At 32.8% G+C, this 20,321-nt stretch overlaps 1 protein-coding gene across 5 annotated transcripts in view; it reads left to right on the forward strand.

The window, feature by feature from the left end:
• METTL25 (methyltransferase like 25) overlaps positions 1–20,321 on the forward strand; it is a 119,551-nt gene that overhangs the window by 39,291 nt on the left and 59,939 nt on the right. For 3 of the 5 annotated variants that reach the window (XR_004176135.1, XM_031650641.1, XM_031650640.1), the window contains exons 4-6: positions 3,324–3,923; positions 7,458–7,605; positions 12,244–12,298. Coding sequence is in view for 4 of the 5 variants with exons in the window: in XM_031650641.1 (XP_031506501.1) it covers positions 3,324–3,923; positions 7,458–7,605; positions 12,244–12,298 (803 nt within the window). In the remaining variant the exon portion in view is untranslated. The remainder of the gene's footprint in view (positions 1–3,323; positions 3,924–7,457; positions 7,606–12,243; positions 12,299–20,321) is intronic. The other 2 variants (XM_031650642.1, XM_031650639.1) reach the window with 1 other exon arrangement.

Genomic DNA, 20,321 nt, shown 5'->3' on the forward strand with positions numbered 1-20,321 from the left:
TCTATCTAAAGTATAGTACCATACCAATGTTATTACAAGATTTAACCACTACCTGTAACAATGTTTCTATGGGAAAGTCTCCTAAACAATGTTGGGAGATTCAGAAGATCCCTCCCACCAGATACTGGACTAGAGACTACTCTGTCTTCAAACCTATGATGTATGGCATATGATCTAGCAGGGAAGTCTGTTGTGGGGAAGGGGCAGGAGATGAGGATGGCGGGGATTTTCCTATTCTGATCAGATAGTTTGAAGACAAAACTAATTAAATAATAGAGTTTCTACTATATAGCCCTTGCAAGAGTATGATATGGTATCTGCAGTTAGACTGTAGTTTCTCAAAGTCAAGAATTTACAGTTGTATGCTGCATAAGGACATTTCAGTCAACAACAGACCACATATAAGATGGTAGTACCATAACATATAACACTGTATTTTTATTGTACCTTTTATATGCTTAGATACACAAGTACTTATTTTGTTATGTATTCAGTACAGTGATATGCTGTATGCTGCATAAGGACATTTCAGTCAACAACAGACCACATATAAGATGGTAGTGCCATAACATATAATATTGTATTTTTATTGTACCTTTTATATGCTTAGATACACAAGTACTTATTTTGTTATGTATTCAGTACAGTAATATGCTATACAGGTTTTTAGGCTAGTTGTATAGTAGGCTGTACCATGTAGGTTTGCATAAGTACACTCAAAGATGTTTGCACAACAACAGAATTTTTTAATATATTTCTCAGAACATATTCCCATCATTAGGTGATGCATGACTGTATATAATTCTTCTATGTTTCCCTGCAATACCTATCCTAGAATAATAACATAAAATGGAAGTATAGGGAATTATTACTAAGTTTATTTTGTATTTATGAGACATTATTTACTAGAATTTTTCCTATGAACTGGTCTCATTGTAAGACCTTGAAACATTTTGAGGATTTAATTAAGGATATGCATTACTGTAAGTATAGGAATGTTTCCTTAAGTGACTCGTACTTATGTCAGGATTTCATTGACTTTAGGAATTAAAGATATGTATAAGAGTAGGTAATGATTTGTTATGGTAGTATTTCTATTATTCTCCATTTATTTTATGAAATGGCATGGCAATAATAATGTTTGTAACTTTTTATTCTTATTTTTGTTTTATTGAATTTGTAATTTAGATATTCACCAACTCTAGCTTTCATAAATTTTGGTAATTGTAACAGTTAATGTAACCACTAGCATAATTAAGAATATTCCTATCCTCCTAAAAACTTTTCTTGTGTGCTTTTGTAGTATATTTTCTCTTTCATTCTCAGAGAATCACTGATCTACTTTTAATCTTGACTTTTCTAGAACATTGTACAAGTGGAATCATAGTATGTAGACTTTTCATTTCAGTTCTTCCACTCAGCACATAGCATTTGAGAGCTATTGATATCTTTTTGTGTATTAATGCCTTGTTCCATTTTATTGCTGAGTACTATGCCATATGCTATAGTCCAGATATGCTATTTTTTTTTTATTTACCAGTTGATGGACGTTTGAGTTGTTTCTGTTTTTTTCCTTCTGTGAGTAAGACTTCTCTGAATATTCACATATAAGCCTTTGTGTGGACATGTTTTCATTTCTCTTGGATAAATCGGAGTGAGATGGATGGGTCATATGTAAAGTGTATATTTAACTTTATGGTAAACTCAATATTTTCGAAAGTGGCCATACCATTTTACATCTGCGTGTATCTCACTGTGGTGGTTGTTTGTATTTCTCTAGTGATACTAGTCATCTTTTCACATTGGCAATGTGTATATCTTGTTTTGTGAAGTGTACGTTTGAATATTTTGCCTGTTTTCTAACTGGGTTGCTTGTCTTCTTACTGAGTTGTAAGAGTTCTTTATTCTAGATATGTCCTTTCTCAGATGAAGGTTTTGCAAGTATTTCTTTTCATTTTTATCTTTTTGAATAGAAGTTTTCATATTAATAAAGTCCATTTTTAAAATTCTTCTGTTATTCCTGATTTTTATGTCCTACATAATAAATGTTTGCCTATCCAAATGTCACAATTTTTCTCATGCTTTATTCCATAAGATGACATTTTTTTCAATTATATTTAGATCTGTGATCTACCTTTAATTAGCTTTTGTGTTTGGTTTATAGCAGGCAAATTTTGTTTCTTTTTTTTATATCAACATCCAGTTATACCAGCACCATTTGTTGGAAAACCTATCTTCTTCATTAAATTATCTTGGGTACTTTGTCAAAAATCAGTTGATCATGTAAGTGTGGATCTATTTCTGTACTGTGTTTTTCTCATTGCTTTATATTTCTATTTGTATATCAGCTGTTTCTTTCCATTTTTCCATTGATTTGTGTGTCTAATTTTATACCAGCTGTAGCTATACTACACTGATTTAGTTTTATATTTTTGAATTAGTAAAATTCTTCAACCTTATTCTTTTTCAAAATTGTTTTCATTATTCTAGGCATTTTTGCCTTACTTTATAAATTATTGTATCTACTTATCAATTTCTTTACAAAGCTTAGCTAGGATTTTAATCAGGATTGTGTTGAAATGTGAAGAAAAAATTGCCATCTTAGTACTGAGTCTGCCATTTCATGAACATGGTATATCTCTTTATATCAATTTTTTAGATTTTTATGCAATGTTTTATAGTTTTCAGTGTATAGGTTTTGTACATCCTTTGTTAAATTTTTTCCTATATATTCTATCTTTATACTATTTTAATTGTTTTAAAATTTTACTTCCTAGTTTTTATTATTTTTTTTATAGAGACAGGATCTTGCTATATTGGCCAGGGCAGTCTCAAATGCTTGGCCTCAAGCAGTCCTCCTTCCTCAGCCTCCCTAAGTGCTGGGATTATAGGTTTGAGCCACCAAGCTTGACTCCTAATTGTTTTTTGCTACAATATTATATATGTTCTGATGATTCATTGTTAATTCTGTTGACTTTGTGCCCTGACACATTGCTAAATTCACTTACTATTCTGTTAGCTTTTTGTATATTCTTTAAGATATTCTGCAGACATGATTATGTCATCTATGTATAAAAAAAGACAGTTTTATTTTTTCCCTTATATTATTTATTTCTTTTGCTTCTTTTCCTTGACAATACTAGCTATAACCTCCAGTGAAATGTTGAATAAAAATGATGAGTGGTTGGTTTTTCATAGGAATAAAACAAATAAAATTTAAAGTAATATTTAAGTTACATAACTCATTTGTTTAAAAAATCTAAAATCATTTCTATTACCGTTTGCCTAAAATTCTTTAATTTATTCTTTTTTTCTAACTTTAGGTGATTGACTTGGGTTCCGGTAAAGGCTATCTAAGCTCCTTTTTGTCCTTGAAGTATGGCTTTAAAGTTTATGGAATTGATTCCTCAAATACTAATACTCATGGAGCTGAGGAGAGAAACAGAAAACTTAAGAAACATTGGAAACTCTGTCATGCTCAGTCAAGATTAGATGTCAATGGACTAGCATTAAAAATGGCAAAAGAAAGGAAAGTGCAAAAAGAAGTTAAAAATAAAGCTGATATTGAGGAAGTGTTTAACAGCAGTCTTACAAATCAAGAAAAGATGTCTACCTCAGATATTTCGCCTGATTTTTCTGGCTCTGTAATTTCTAATATCAGAAACCAAATGCAAACCCTTCATTCTCAACCACATCAAGAAGAAAATTTGTGTTTTGAAAATTCCTTTTCTCTTATAAACCTTTTGCCTATTAATGCCGTAGAGCCTACTTCTTCACAGCAAATATCCAACAGAGAAACATCTGAAGCCAATAAAGAGAGAAGAAAAATGACATCAAAGTCAAGTGAATCAAATGTATATTCACCTTTAACCTCTTTTATCACTGCTGATTCAGAACTCCATGACATTATTAAAGATTTGGAGGTGACTTTACTTTTGAATTATTTAATTTGATGTACAAAAACATTGTATTCAATTTTAATAGTAGCTTACTTAACATACATATCTTACTTGATCACATTAATCTAACAGACCAAGAAAATAAAAGCATAAGTAGGCTTTCGTTATTCCCACACCCATCAAAATCTGCCATGAGCCTATTCAGAATAGAGTATCCTCCACTCATTTCGAACCTCTTAAATCAAATAGAAGTCCTAGCCCAAAACTAGTAAGTAAACTAAGTTCTCATTGTGCCGTTTAGGAATTGTTAAAATTCTAAACAAGTAATTAAATTTTAACTTAAATTTGAAGTAAAGGGGCATCTAGAACAAAGTAATGTTCAATGTTGCACTTGCCAATATGGAATTTCCTTGAGCAACAGTAGCTTCCAAGTGTTCTTCAAAGCTTGAACTTTTTCTAAATTACGAGTATGTCAATTTGTGTAATTGAAAGACAGCAGATCTTAAACAAAGGCAATGTTGCATGTTAAAACAGTATTATAGAGGAGATTCTAGAAATCGTTTGGCCTAACTCACTGTCTCAAAAAAGAAAAAAAAAAAAAAAAAAAAAGGTAGCTTTTGGAGTTGTATTACCCTTGTAATTTTTTTTTATAGAAATTTTTCCCCAAAGAAATGTGTAACTAAAAGATACTAGAGTTCTTTATGAATTTAAATCCTTGTTTGATAGCTGACCATTGTTTTACTGTTTTTTAAATGGGAAATTTTTCTTTTTCCCAGATATTTTTGGATTTAAGGAAATCTAGTGTACCTTCATTAATTCTTTTTCTTATACATGAAATTAGTAATTAAGCTATTTTAGACTTTCTCTTAGGGTTAAACAATCCCAGTTACTTTGCTTTAACTTAAAAAATGTAAATTTCTAGTACATTTTGTCACCTTCTAATTTTCTCAAAATCTTTCTGAAAATATATAATGAAAACTATATACAAACTCTTGTAAGAACCATCTAAAATAAGATATACAGGAAGAATGTTCTTGGATCCTGTAGCAAATCACAATTTAATGACATAATTAACTACCACCCTCTATTCTCCTCACCCTCTCACAATACTTAAATATTTTACTAGTAGGATAATATGGTGATTGCATATTTTTGTCTCCTAGCTGCTACTTGCTAATATTAACTAATCCTGTATGATAAATACAATAAAGAATGAGGTTAAATGTTCTTGTATTTCCTTTTTTTGTTTTTTTTTGTTTGTTTTTTTTTTTTTTTGAGACGGAGTCTCGCGCTGTCGCCCAGGCTGAAGTGCAGTGGCCGGATCTCAGCTCACTGCAAGCTCCGCCTCCCGGGTTCACGCCATTCTCCTGCCTCAGCCTCCCGAGTAGCTGGGACTACAGGCGCTGCCACCTCGCCCGGCTATTTTTTGTATTTCTTAGTAGAGACGGGGTTTCACCGTGTTAGCCAGGATGGTCTCGATCTCCTGACCTCGTGATCCGCCCATCTCGGCCTCCCAAAGTGCTGGGATTACAGGCTTGAGCCACCGCGCCCGGCCGTTCTTGTATTTTCTTTAGTGAGAGCTAAATTAAGCTTAAAGAGAGAAATTTGTAGCTTTGTTACTCTACCCTTAATTAGTGATAAATCTTTCTTATCTGAATTAATTTTACTGATGACGTCATAATCTCTAAATAAAACCTATCTAAACTAATCATCAAGAAAAGCAGAGTAGCTGTATAATCTTCTAAAAACTTTGCTTTGAAATGGATATTGCCTGAAGAAACTGAGTGTTCTATCAGCTCAAAACGACTTACAGGCATAATTTTTTTCTTTAGTAAGTTTGATTACAGCTCTGTTTTATGTCTAGGACATAGGCTAAAATAACATTTCAGTGAAATAATTTTTAAAAATTTTAGTGAAACAGTTATATGCTGACGATAGTTATAAAAATGTACTTGAGACACAAATTAATGCTTATGTTATTTTGAATTTGTAATTTAAAGTAAATTGTAATGATAAAAATGGACAATGTTTTCTGAATTTTATTATATGGTAGTGTACTAAGTCATTTACAGGGATTAGTTTACTTAAGTTTTGAAAGAACCCATTGAGATGAAGAACTGTTATTATCTCCATCTTGCAGTTGAGGAAACTGAATGCTTTCCAAATCACACTGTGATAGAACTTGAATTTAAACAGACTGTTTCCCAAGACTGTGCTCTTAATGACTGTACTACAGCTTATGTAATTAGTTCATTAATAACTCTTTCTTTAACATCCCTTAAGTAAACACATGTATCTTTAATTAATTTACAGCTTTAAAATAAATTTTAGTTGGTATTGTAAAGTACCAACTAAAATTAGTTGATGAGTAATAACTTTAGAGAACACTTTGAGAGACATGATGCTTTAATTTTAAAAAACTAGAAATTAATATATCTATATTCACAGATTTACACTAAAACATGACCTTTACATTATCAGGGTTTAAGAGTGTCATCTGGAAAACTGAGAGGTTAATATTAGAAATTTTTTAGTTCTAAATGGTATAAGTATGTGATTCTAATAGGGTGCAGGTTTTCTGTATAAAATTTTTTTTCTGTACAAGTATCTTTTTAGTACTACTTTAACTAAATTTTTATGAGTCATGTCAAAGACAGAAAGGTATTATTAGTAAATTCAACCTCAAAATGATTGTTATATTGAACAAGATTCTGTGCATGTATACATTTGTACCCATTGTGTATGTGTGTGTATACATTTAAATTAGGCTTTGGATAATTAGAATAAATATTTCATAGGAGAATTTTAAATACAATATATGTTATAAAATTTGGAAAAAAAATTTTTAATTAAATTTTATATTGTCATACTTGATGCGGTACATAAACTAAGCTTTTTGTTGTTAAAGTAGAAATACCAAGTTTACAACAGTTCTTTATTTTTTATAACAATATTTTATAAGGTTTTGATGGGCAATCTGAGAAGTGAAATTAATTTAGAAAATTAATATTATGGTCAAAGTGTGACATAAATATATAACAAAGCACAGATTTGGTCTAGTAATACATGTTACATTTGATTAGTCCAATTTTTGCTTTGTCTAGTTGTTAAACAAATATTAGTTGTAAAATGAGAGAAAATATAAACAGGTAAATAAGCAAAATCACTGAAAAAAAAAAGTTGTGAAAAGAGATCATAGTTATTTTGCCTGTAAAGAAATAATTAGTTATGAAAATAAAAACATGGAATACTTTCTAGGTAGAATTTGATAATTATTAACACCTTTACATATTTTAATGGACATTTAAAATCTTCACCTCATGCTGGGGGCAGTACAATGTGCTTGTAGTCCCAGCTACTTGGGAGGCTGAAGCAGGAGGATCATTTGAGGCCAGTAATTTGAGTCAGTAGCACGTGATATTCATGCCTGTGAATAGCCACCACAGTGCAGCCTGGGCAACATTGCAAGATCCCATGTGTAAAAATAAAATAAATAAAAATTTTAAACAACCCTCTTTTCAATTACCAAATTTTATTTTTCTTCTTGTGTTTTTAAAGGATTGTTTGATGGTAGGTCTACACACTTGCGGTGATCTGGCTCCAAATACTTTGAGAATATTTACCTCCAAGTCTGAAATCAAGGGAGTTTGCAGTGTGGGTTGTTGCTACCACCTCTTATCTGAAGAATTTGAAAACCAGCATAAAGGTACAAGTTCCCTATGTATCACAATTTGTATTCATTTGAGCGTAATGACTGTTTTCTATTTCTCCCCATTTTTTCATCATTACTGTGATTTAGATCAGCATTTAAGATAACATCTGACTTTCTTGCACTTTTAGTGTTACAGTGTTATTGAAATTTAATGCATCACCACCTGTATATTTGTTATAGTTTATCTGGTCATAAAATGGGCTTAATGAGTGCTGAAGCCTTTGAAAATATTTGAAAATTTTTTGTGATACATATTTTAGAGAACTTCTGTTTCAAAATATTTGTGAAGTATACATTTACTGAGATAGTAAAACTGAGTTATTTTGTTATGAATATTGAATTTCAAAGTTTGCTTTTGTTTCCAAAGCCTTTTTCATTTCTGAAGGAATACTGATATTTAAAAAAGAAAAAGTTCTTTACTCTGTTTTGAAGAGTCAGCATACCAAAATTTTAGAAAACTGTAAAACTGTGTGATTGCATTAAAATAATAGTAGTCAAACTATGCTACTTGTACTTATAAGGTACCTGATGAGCAAAGTATGGAGTAGGTTTGCAAGATTTGAAGCACCCCATGTATTCATTCAGAGCAGCTCCTGAAATACCTCTGTTTGCTCCATTTTGCATGTTAAATCTTTCCATAAGATTTTGTAAGGTATGATTTCAAAACTGCTGGTTCAGATTAGATGGCTATTTAGTATACTAATATTAGCAGTTCATTTTTATGTTAGTTTGATGGTATCTTTATCTGTGTCCTAGCTAAGAATTTTAGATCGGGAATTTTTAGGTTACCAACTTTTGTGCGCATTAAGATGGTATTGGTTGATCTTTTCTTCGTTTTAAAACCCAGATTAATGTATTTTAATTATTTCTTATTTAGTCATGCCCAGGAGGTAAACATTGTAATTGTTTAATTTTATTGAAATGTGACAAGGTGAAACAGAAGCCATGTTTAGAATTGGCAAAAATTTTTATGAAATAGAGTTAATCAAATTATAATTATTTTATGTCAGTGTTTTGAAATTTTTATTTTAGGAAAAGTATGAAATAGTGAAATTATGAATATATAGAGATAGAATGAAAGAAAGCAAATTGGCAAAAATTTAGCACTAGTTTAATTTAGATGGAGAGTATATGATTGTCAGGCTATTATTACCAACTCATTTTTTTCTAATTTTCAAGACCAAAAATTAGGGTAAAAAATAAACTTAAAAATAGAAAAAAAAAAAAACTATTCCTACTAAACTATATGCCTATGTATTTACATTATGTTATAGAATTTTTATGTATCTTTTCTGAAATAAATGAAAAAATACTTTAATGCAATCACAGTTCTACAGCTTTTTAAATATTACATGTATAATATTTTCCTTAATTGGCAATAGGGTAAGATTTATGTAGGTAAGTGCTTACTTTTGGGGTTTATTATTTGGTTGTTAGTTCAAGAGTTTCCTGTTCTGTAGGTACAATGAAATTCAATTAATAAATGGCTCAATTTGGGGACAGGTGTAGACACTTGGTGTGTCATTAAATTTAGAGACACTAATCCCAGCAATTTGGGAGGCCGAGGCAGGCAGACCACTTGAGGTCAGGAGTTCAAGACCGGCCTGGCCAACATGGTGAAACTCCATTTCTACTAAAAATACAAAAACATTAGCTGGCCGTGGTGGTGGGTGCCTGTAATCACAGCTACCCTGGAGGCTGAGGCAGAATCTCTTTAACCCAGGAGGCAGAGGTTGCAGTGAGCCGAGATGGAGCCATTGCACTACAGCCTGGGCAACAAGAGCAAAACTACATCTCAAAAAGAAAAAAAAAAAAAAAATTAGAGTCACTATCCTTACCCTACATTTTAAGATCTTTAATTTCAGTTGCCTGCTTCCTTCTTTCACTTCATCATCATTGCCCCCAAGGATGCCTTCCCATTCCAAGGGGCCTCCCTCTGCTCTTCACACAGTACTTTTTTAAGACTCTCATCTCTGGTCTGGACCTTAGCAGCCATCGCTCTGTACTGTGAAGTCTCAGGATTTTCCCACCAAAGATGGATCCTGTCTTTTTTGGCAGCATACTCTACTCTCTCTCACACTCTTTTCTGCACAGTTGCACCTTACTCTTTCTCCGGAGTGATCCCCGGAGCTCATTCCGCTGGTTTAGGAGAGTGTCTTTCCTAACATATTTAAATTAAAATTTGTTGTGTTGCCGTGGATTGTGAGCAATTTTATCTCTCTTTTGTCTGCTTTTTGTAAAATACGTAAATAGATTCAGATTTAGGTGACTTTGATTATTTTTTGGTAACCAGAAGGTGTCATTAGTGCCTTTTTTATCTAATGTTTGATTCTTCAATCTCGTACTTAAAAAAAGTAGCAGAAGTTACTTGCCAGGATTGAAAAAAGAAATTTAGTTACTCCTTGCTCATCCATTTTAAATCATTTTTCCAGTACTTTTTCTAATAGATTGTTGCTTTAAACTGTTAGCAGATATTCATTGGTCATGTATTCTAACTAAAATGAATTTGAATAGGGCATGTTAGAGAGGGCTTTGAAAAACCTAAAGGAAGACAGAAGCAAGATTGTGTATCCACATATTGTCATTGCCATTTCTTTCCTGCAAATAAAAAATTGGTAGATTGATTAGTCTTGAGAGGCACAGATTCCATTCACTTTTGTATCTTCAGTACTAAGCACATTCACTCAAACATGATTGAATAGATGAATGTTTGTGTAATGTGTGTTAAAATCAAGTAACTAGGAATAGAAAAAAAAAAATCACTGCTTTCCTGCCTTGGCAGCTGAGTTTTACACACCTCAGAGAGTATGTGATTGCACTGAACAAACATTTATTGAGCAACTACTATTTTTCAAGGCACTGTACTTGGTACTTTATGTAAAATAATGGGAAATGGGGGAGAGGCTCATAAAAAGTCAATAGTTATGGAAAGAGATAGGAAAAATAGATGACAAGCAGAGTTCAGTTCAATATCATCAATGCCAACTGTGTTCCACTCTGTGCTTAGGGGTAGAGATACAAAAATGAGACATCATCTTCACCCTTAAATAATTTCTTTAAAAAGCCCTCAATCCTAGGAACCAGATAATCCTTATTAGTAATTTTTAAAAAACATTCTTTTTTTGTAAAAACCATTTAGAATAGAAAATTCAAAATTACATAGGAAAAGAAAATACAAAGTAAGTCCCCATACCTATATTGTTTTTTTATGTATCTTTCCAGAAAAGAAAAAAAATTACATATACACATTCTATATTCTTATATATTGTGGGCAAGCAAATGTATAAGCTGTTCATCACCTCTTTTCACATAATGTGTTTTTGATAGTCTTTCTATATCAGCACAGAGAATGTTGCTTTAGTCTTTTTCATTTTGCAAGGTATTTAATATATTGTATTTTATTTATTCAGTACTAAATAGTTAATACTTGCTTAAGGCAATGGTATTCTTCTTTTAATAAACCAAAATTTAGTGAACTGTTGAGCAGTTCAATGTAGAGTTTAGAGAACGTAAAATATGGCACTAGTGTTCATCTTTATTTTCTTTATCATCAAACATTAGTTTCAAAATAGTATAATAGCTGCCATAAGACAACTACTGTATTACATCTGTTATCTTACAGCAGAGTAGCATGTAACTTGACACCCACTGTGTCTTGAAAGATTCAGTAGAAGTTAATCAGACAAGGAAGTAAGAAGGGTATTGCAGGCAGAATAAACAAAGGCATGCAGTGATAGATGTTTAAAATCAAGTTTTTTTTCCTCTTTGACTTCATAGTCACTCTTTCTCATTGTAATTGTCTTTCCCACGTCTTATTCTTGTTCATGTCTTTCATAGAAGCAATTATAATAATAATCCTAATGTCCATTTCAGTCAGTAAAAAGGCATGATTTTTATTGACCTCCTTTCACATTTAAGATTACTCCCTAATCTATTTTCCCAAAATCTCTTCTTGATCTCTTAGTTTCTTTCTTTAGTACTTGGTCATTCATAAAATCATCTTTGAGTTTTCTAAGAAAATTAGTTGAAGAGAATACCTCCACATTTTTGCACACTAGAAATGGAAGCCTCTCAGGTAACAGATTCTCAAGCATTAGTCTTGTATCCTGCCTGGGTAAAGGCAGTTTTGTCTTCTCTTCTGAAGTTGCTGTTGTTCACTGTGGGTTTGCAGGACATTTAGGCCACAGGATTTAAATAAGAAAAAGTGTTGGAAAGGTTTGTGAGAACTGTGACCAGCAGCTATAAACTCTGAATTTCCCACTCTATAGGGATAGTAAACTGGAAAGGCCTTCCTGTCAAAAATATCTTACCCATCAAGAATCATTGATATGATAAGGCAAACAATGCTAGGCTTCAGTAGGGAAAGCTAATAGTAATATCTTAATGTTACTTAATTTCCTGATGCATACTTGAATGAATAGATGATTGGGAGTTTTGCTTGTCGGGAAAGCAAAGAATAAGCAGGAGGAAACAGGACTGAGTGATATGATGAAATGGGTGGGGATGTATGCAACGTGAGTACCCTCAAATACTTTGGAGGTCAAGAAAACAGTTGGAAAGCCAAGAGATAAGAGAAAAATGTGGGAAAAAAAGTGATAGGAATAATGAAAGTAAACTTGGTTTATATTACAGTTTTGCCTAGCCCTGGACTGAAACACTTTCTCATCTCAAAAACCAGATGGCAAAGGTAACATACTCCCTTTTCTCTTTCCAACACTCCATCTCCATTTTTCTCACTGTATCTTTGCTGTAGTAAAACAGAGAAGATGTGAACCATCCCATGAAATTTTTATAACAGTATTTCTCAATTCTAGCTGCCTTGCTGAGTCGAATTTGACACTTTTAGTGTATAGATGCCTAGACCTGCCTCTTAACATCTGAATAATAATCTCTAGGCATAGGACTTGAATATAACTATGATTAAGAAGTTCTATAGGTAATTCTGATGAACAGCATGGTTGAAAACAAGGTATGTATTATGATTATATAAGAAGACATGAAGAATTCTACAGGATGACTTACAGATATATGTTCAATATTATGTATAGTTATTGTTCTTCTATGCAGAGACTTAGATGGGTCCTAGTCAAGTGCCAGTTTGCAAATTCATGTGACAGGTTAAATTCAAAAGGGCCTAGGAGTGTGTATCAAAGTCCAAAATGCAGAGAGCTGAAGTAACTAGACCAAAACAAAATCCTTGAAGTATAGAGCTCAGAGTAAAAACCTGGGGAAAACAAACACAGATGCAAGAGGGCAGGAAACTGAGTCATAAATAGGGAATGAAGTTAAGTGGTTAGAAGCTAGACAAATTCAAGGAGAAAAATCTAGAACAAGCAAAGTATGTTTGGGATAATTATTATGGGTATCCCTAGATTTTTGATAGCTTACCTTTATCAATGAACAGATGTGACTCTGTGTGTGTGTGTGTGTATGAAGGCAGACAATGACAGAGTTTGTTCTGGGCTATTTAGCAGATACTGTTTTGATAGATGGAATACGGACATAGCCTTATTTTGTTTATACAATATATACTATGGAGTCCTACTATTCCATACTAAAATACAAATCTACCACTATATAGTTTGATCATTATGCTAAAATATCTGACTTACAGAGAAAGGGGTTTATGTGCACAAAGTTAGCATATTTCCTGTAATGTATCAAGCACTGGGTTCCATGGAGTTACATCTCTGAATGGTTAAATATGTCATGTGTCCTTCTTTTAATATTTTACACACCTTCACCCTCACTTTATTTGCACAGCTGTTTTTAAGTTTGAATTGGGGCAGTGTTGCCCTTTGGGATGTAAATTTGAGTTATTAATAGTCTAATATAATACAGTAGAAAATTCTGGTATGTACATTGCTACTTTTTATGATGATATTTACTATGTAAACAATATGTGTTTTCCATGAGTGTGTTTACCCAATACAATGTGGTAGACCATAGAGGTAGTTTGTCATGAATGTCAGTTTTCAAAAATACCACAAAGCTGTATGAGCCATTGTGAATACTGAATTTATACCATATGTTTTAAAACTACTTTTAAATATTTTTATATTATAAGCCAGTCGTCCCTAGGAGAATAAGAAATACCAGAAACATTTTTATTGCAGTCCTTTATAGAGTATCTGTTTGGTCAAGCTTGACTAATGTTTCAGTATTTTGAATATTGATTATTATAATAATTAATTTGAAGTGTTTACATTAGTTCTTCTTCTAGAAGTTGTAGAGAGAACTTTTTTGGGTAAATATCAAGATAACTTGGTTGTTTTCCTGATAAAGATACAAACAGAGGAAGCACTACTAGTTACCAATTCAGAGCTACACATTTTTTCTTCTTTGTTAACTGAACTATGATTTTGTTAAGGAATCATCAGTTGCTACTGGGAGCAACCCTTTCCAGGGCACAAATCTGTGACTGATCTGCTCCTTCCCTGCCTCCTCCCAGCCTAGTACCAGGGCGTCTTCTAGTATTGTTAGTGCACTCCACATTTGCACAGTCAAATATCAGTAGTGTAACCCTCGAAAGCCTGCAGGCTTAGCTTCATGTTTACCCCCAGCCTTAATATGATATGGGTTAATGAGGTGATTCTCCCATAGATTCCTCCATTTACTTTAAAAAAAAAAAAAAAACACACAGTAGCGGGTCACAAATCATCTTTTAATGGTGTCTTTTAATCTGATGCTGCCATTTCTGTATCAAACAAATTTGTCAAAGGTGCATGATACCTATCCTAGTATAGACTGTTTCTCAAGTTGTATCATCTCTAGGAATTGTGAGGGAGGAGGCTACATATCTACATATGTAGATAATTATCTTTACTGTTGTTGAGGTTTAAAAATTGTTCCTTTGCTTTAAATTTAGAGGTACTTCATCTGAAAAGGTTTCTAGAGGTTGAAGAAAAACGTGTTGAGCACATTGTTTGAATATATAACATACTGTTTAAATAAGCTTATCTTACATTTCCAGATTTCTCAAATATTCTATATATGATACTAAAACTGCTAACATAACATTAACCAGTTAATATCAGCACTAAATCATGTATTATATCATAGAGAAATGTATGACTAATGTCTTAGTCCCGTTAATGGCAATGAATTAATCCTATCATTGCAACAGTGCAAACAATTGCTGTCTTTTCAGTAAAGATCTGATAATATTTTCTGTCTCATACAATATGTATTTTCTTAAACAAGGCTGTTTACTGCTGTGGGCTTTTAATGCTGGAAGTTTGGAGGATATTGAGGAATAAAGCATCATTTCTCTTTTCAAAACAGCATGAATTTGACTTCCATTTCCAGCAGTGTGAGAGATGAGATTTTTCTGAGGGTTCCTCCTGCTACAGTTCAGCTAGATACTGGCTAAATTAGAACATGTATTTTTTTAGGCATTGCTGAGTCCACAAAAAATAAGGGAAATCTCTATGGATCAAGAAAAATTACAAACAAAATGTTTAAAAGGAGAGAATGGGCAGAGGGAGGAAGAGGAGTTGAGACCAAAGGAGGGAACTATGAGCCATAAAGTGATAGATAGTGTTGTTCTGAGATAAATGCTGGTCTCATTGACATCTAAAGACTAATAATGGTCCCCAACTAATGGGGAAGCTGATCCTGAAATATCCATAGTAAGCCACACCCTTGACTGAGACAAAGCAGTCTTCAGTCTATCTCATGCATAAGCAAATTCAAATCCTTTTAGGGAACTACTTCTTAAATTCAGGCTCTTGAAATTTCAACAGATTAAAATCTATTAAATATGAGCTAAAATCTTAGAAAATCCCAACTAAATCCTAAGATACATGTGGCTAGATATCTTGGCTGACCCTCCTATTATATTCAACTAAAAATCCTGAATACAATTGATTTTTCCTAGAAGCATTGAAATGATGGAAATATATATCCAGTCAATATACAGAAGAGTGCTGAAGTCCTCAAAGATAATGGAAACACTGAAGTTCCTGAGGGTATTTGTGTGCCATAGCAAACTTGAGCTTTAATAATTTCATGATTTGAAACCACAAAGGTGGGAACAAAAATAAGGGTACCAGTAGTAGGAAGAGAGTAAATTTGAAAAATTCAAGAAGCATTTAAGATTGTTTAAAGGAGATAAAGGAAAAGGGATTATCAAGGATCATTATCAGGTTTCTGTTTTGAGCAGCTGAGTGAGTCACAGAACGACGTGTATGATAGGAAACGCTAAGGAGGAACCAAGTTTTGGGGCAAAGGTGGAACATGTTTCTTTAATGTTTTTCTTTCATTCCTAGCATTTGCCATAAAATGGGGTATATAGCAAGCAGTCAATAAAGGAATAACTTATGAAATAAAATTATAAATGGTTAAAAAAAAAAAGCGCTGATTCAGCACTGGTCAAACCTAAAGAAGAAACAAAGGTATTTGATGAGACATCTCCAGAATAATTATATTTTAAATTAATTCTTTTCAATTACTCTCTTTTGGCCTTCCTATAAATCATTAGTATTTTGTCAAGAATCCGGAGATTAAGGCATGGATCTTTTTTTAGCAACTCCTAATTTAAACCATGAAACTAAAATGAAGACTTCGAAATTATGAGAACATAAGAGCCAATTTAGTAACAACAACATTGGGCCATAAATATCAATAAATATTCAACATAGAATATGCTGAAATTTAGGAGATATTCGGCAAACTAAGTATGCATCCACTGCCCACTTTGCTAGATACCGAGGATATCTAAATGAAACATTTTAAAGTAATATCTAATGTAATAAATAGGGTTTTTTTTTTTTACCGATAAGACAATTGTAATATAGTTTGATAGGTACTGTATTAGAGTTACGTATAAGTTACATGCCAAGCATAGAGAGAGTGATTTCTAGATGTCCAAGGGAGTGCAGAAACACTGCATAGAAGAAAACATGCCTTGACTGACTAGCATTCTCCTCTGTCTCTCTAATATTGTGACCTGGATGAATCAGTTAGCTTTTGTGGATCATCTGTAAATTAGTGAAGCAAGAAAGGGGTTAAATTAGATGATCTGTCCCTTCTGGCTCTAATGATATCATTCTATTACTTGAATGTAGCTGTCCAAAACATGCATATTATTTAAATTTAACATTATTTGTATTTATCAAGACATTTATTTTTAGTATCTTTTTTTCTTAATTATATTGGATTTGCATAAATAAATATTTTCCTGCTACTAGTCTGCATTTGGATGATAATAAGACATTTTTGAAAATTTTACTTTTACATTTATACCTGTATAATAATGGCCATAAATGTTGTTTCTCCCAGTTTTATATGTTTGGGTTTTAAGAAGTAAAACTAGCAATAATTTATAGCAAATGTATATATATTTATTTTCTTAACTATATTGATATTAATAGTGTATTAGTTTGTTCAGTAATTCAGTGAGGAACTATCAGGATCTGTCTCAGCTTGAATTAAGTTTCTGGTGTGACTAGTGTAGGTATTGTTCTTTGCAACCATATAGCAGATGAGTAGACTTTACTACCAGCCTTGTAGATTCAGCTGTTTATAAGCTTTTGTTACAATATCACATTACTCCTCACTGTTCAGCTGGACCTATGTCTCAGAAACATTCTTGCCAATTAATATGGGATGAATACAGAGATTTCTAGATGTACTTGGCATTCTGTGCACAATTACCTCACTCTGACAGCTGTATATGATCTTCCGTCAGCTGTATGTTTTCTAGAATACTGGCACTGATTTTATTTTTGCCATGGGGCATCTTCTTGCTGCCTATAAGTAGTTAGAAATGGAACTTTAATTTAATTTGCACCTCGTTATTTTTTGTGATTAATAGAAAGTGGTTTTTGAAGCTCAGGCAGATTGGATTTATTCAGCATAAAAAAGTTCTCCTTGTGTTCATGGTAAGTAAAAGAAGCCAAGAAAGTGTTTAAATCCAAAATAGAAATTGCGTATGTCCACTTAAAAGAAATAGTAAAGTGGAAGAGTTTATACTTTGTATATAAAGTAATATGAAAGCAAAGTTGACAGAAATTCTTGTCAGAGAGTTGACAGTCAAATTAATATAAAACAGGTTTTACAAAAACTAGATTACAATCTCCTCATTTTATATATGAATCTAGATTTTGATGCTATAGAGCAAATAACCTTGAAAAATATTTTGCTGTAATGTTCTCATTTCTTTTTCCTGGGATAAGTAAATTACCAGAAAGTTGTCTAAATTTTCTTCATTATCATCCATCTGACACAATGTGTGAAATTTTTATTGGTATGAAGTTACAACATCATCTGTAATATTAGTATAAAAATTATCTGAGGTGTTCCGTATGTGTCTCATTATAAATTATTTTATCAAGTATAGAGTTTTACAGCAGAGGGAACCTGCCATACACAATGAGAAACTCCACTGGGAAGCTGCTATCACAGTGTTTGCCAAACCAGCACAATGTTTTCTCTCAGCACCTGGGTTTTGCCATTGTATAGTCATGCATAAAAATACCAGGACAGTTGTATCTGGACTGATTAATTAATAATAAATGTTTTAATGCAGATATGATGCCTTTAAAGTAATATACATGTCTTTTAAAACTCGGTGTTTATTTTCTTTTTTATATACATCACACTTTATATACATATACCTTGAGATTACATTTCCAGCCTGCATTTTTAACCAAAGTATAAGTGAAATACTGGTACATTGATCATATAATGGAATTAACAGTGGAGATGAGAAGTAGAAAAAAAGGATATTGTAAATCGGGTTATGTATACCTGGTGTATTAGGCAGGGTGCTCATACACACACATGTAATTAGATTTATTAAGAATGGGCTGACACAATTATGGAGGCTGACAAGTTCCACGATATGCTCTCTACAGGCTGGAGACCCAGGAAAGCCAGTGGTGTACATTCCTATATGAGACTAAACGCCTGAGAATCAGGAATGCCGATGGTGTAAGTCCCAGTCCAAAAGCAAGAGAAGACAGGTGTCTCAGCTTGTGCAGTGAGGTAGTGAGGGAGAGAATTCAGCCTTTCCCTAACTTTTTGCCCTACTCAGACTCGCAGTGGGTTTGATGATACCCACCCATATTAGGGAGGGCAGTCTGCTTTATTCAGACCACCAATTCAAACACTCATTTCTTCCCAAAACTCCCTCATGGGCCATCCAGAAATAATGTTTAACCAGATATCTGGGCATCCCATGGCTCAATCAAGTTGACACATGAAATTAACCCTCACACTTGGCATGGCCCAGTAGGAAACAAATCAGAGATAATAAATTTAATCATTTTATTGTAATCGTTACCATTTTACTATTACCAACTCTCTCCATTTGTATTTTCTGGGAAACAAAACTTCATACATAAAGTCTATATCTCAGTGATTTAAATTGAAGGTACAGTCTGGTGAAGGCCGAAAGAAAGGAACCATAGGGGCTCAGTCCATATTTATGGAATGAATTAGTTAATTGCCATGAACATATAATCATTGTGCTGTGATTTTCTTTAAATGTCTTGAATTCTAGAATCTTTAAGTATCTCCTTTACAACTTGAATCATTGTTGACAACTGCACATAAACATTATCTTTTTAAGTTACTTTTTACACCCACATTTTTTCTGATCATTTAAGAGCAGAGCAATTTCTAGAACTTGCCTGCTTTTGAATCACCTTCTATATTATTATTCTTATGGTTATACTATTTTAAGTTATTCTTCATTATTTTATTAATGCCGAAGAGTAGGTCTGGTTTAAATAATTAATTATATTTATCATTTAGGGTTTGTTTTTGTTGTTGCTGTTGTTGTTTTGTTGTTTGAGACAGGGTCTCACTCTGTTGTCCAGGCTGGAGTGCGGTATCATGATCATGGCACACAGTAGCCTCGACCTGGGTTCAGGCAATCCTCCCTCCCCAGCTTCCCAACTAGTTGGGACTACTGGTGCGTGACACCACACCTGGCCAATTCTTGGCTTTTTTTTTGGTTTTTGTTTGTTTGTTTGTTGTCATAAAGACAGGGTTTCACCATGTTGCTTATGCTGGTCTTGAACTCATGGACTCAAGCACTCTGCCCACCTCTGCCTCCCAAAATGTTGGGATTACAGGTGTGAGCACCATGCCAGGCCTATCCTCTTAGTTTTAATATATTTTAGAAACCAGTAACATGTAAGTACTTCACAAATCTTGATAGTTCAATATAATGTTTAATACACCTTTTATCCTTAGGCAATATTTTGAATATCATATATACTTGGCCTTATTTAAAACCTGAAATGAAAATCAAGAAAATTTTATAGAATTCTCCTATAACTGATGCTAATTATAAAACTATAAAATTCTAAGGTGGGAAATGAGTTTCTAAACTTGCAACTAAACTGAGAAGTCATCTTTACTTGAGAATGTGTCAATCTACATGGCAATTCTTCAGATACCCTTGAAGGATATTTTTCAGGAAACCTAAGGAGTCTTTGTCAGTCAGAATAACATGTCAGAATAACATGGAACAGAGACTTAAGTTTAAAATCAAGGTAAAATGGCTGGTAAATGACAAATACTTGACCTTTTTTTTTTTCTAAAAAAAAAAACTATGTTTTGTGGGAGATTGTAAGATGCCTATCAACCTAAATTTTACTTTATTGTTTCAAAGCATTATAAAAGTGACATAGATGCATGTGACACACAAAAAGAAAGCTTTAATAAAGGACTTTGAACTATGAATGAACTCAAAATAT

The sequence above is a fragment of the Papio anubis genome, chromosome 9, assembly GCF_008728515.1.
Source record: "Papio anubis isolate 15944 chromosome 9, Panubis1.0, whole genome shotgun sequence".
Classification (NCBI taxonomy): Eukaryota; Metazoa; Chordata; class Mammalia; order Primates; family Cercopithecidae; genus Papio; species Papio anubis.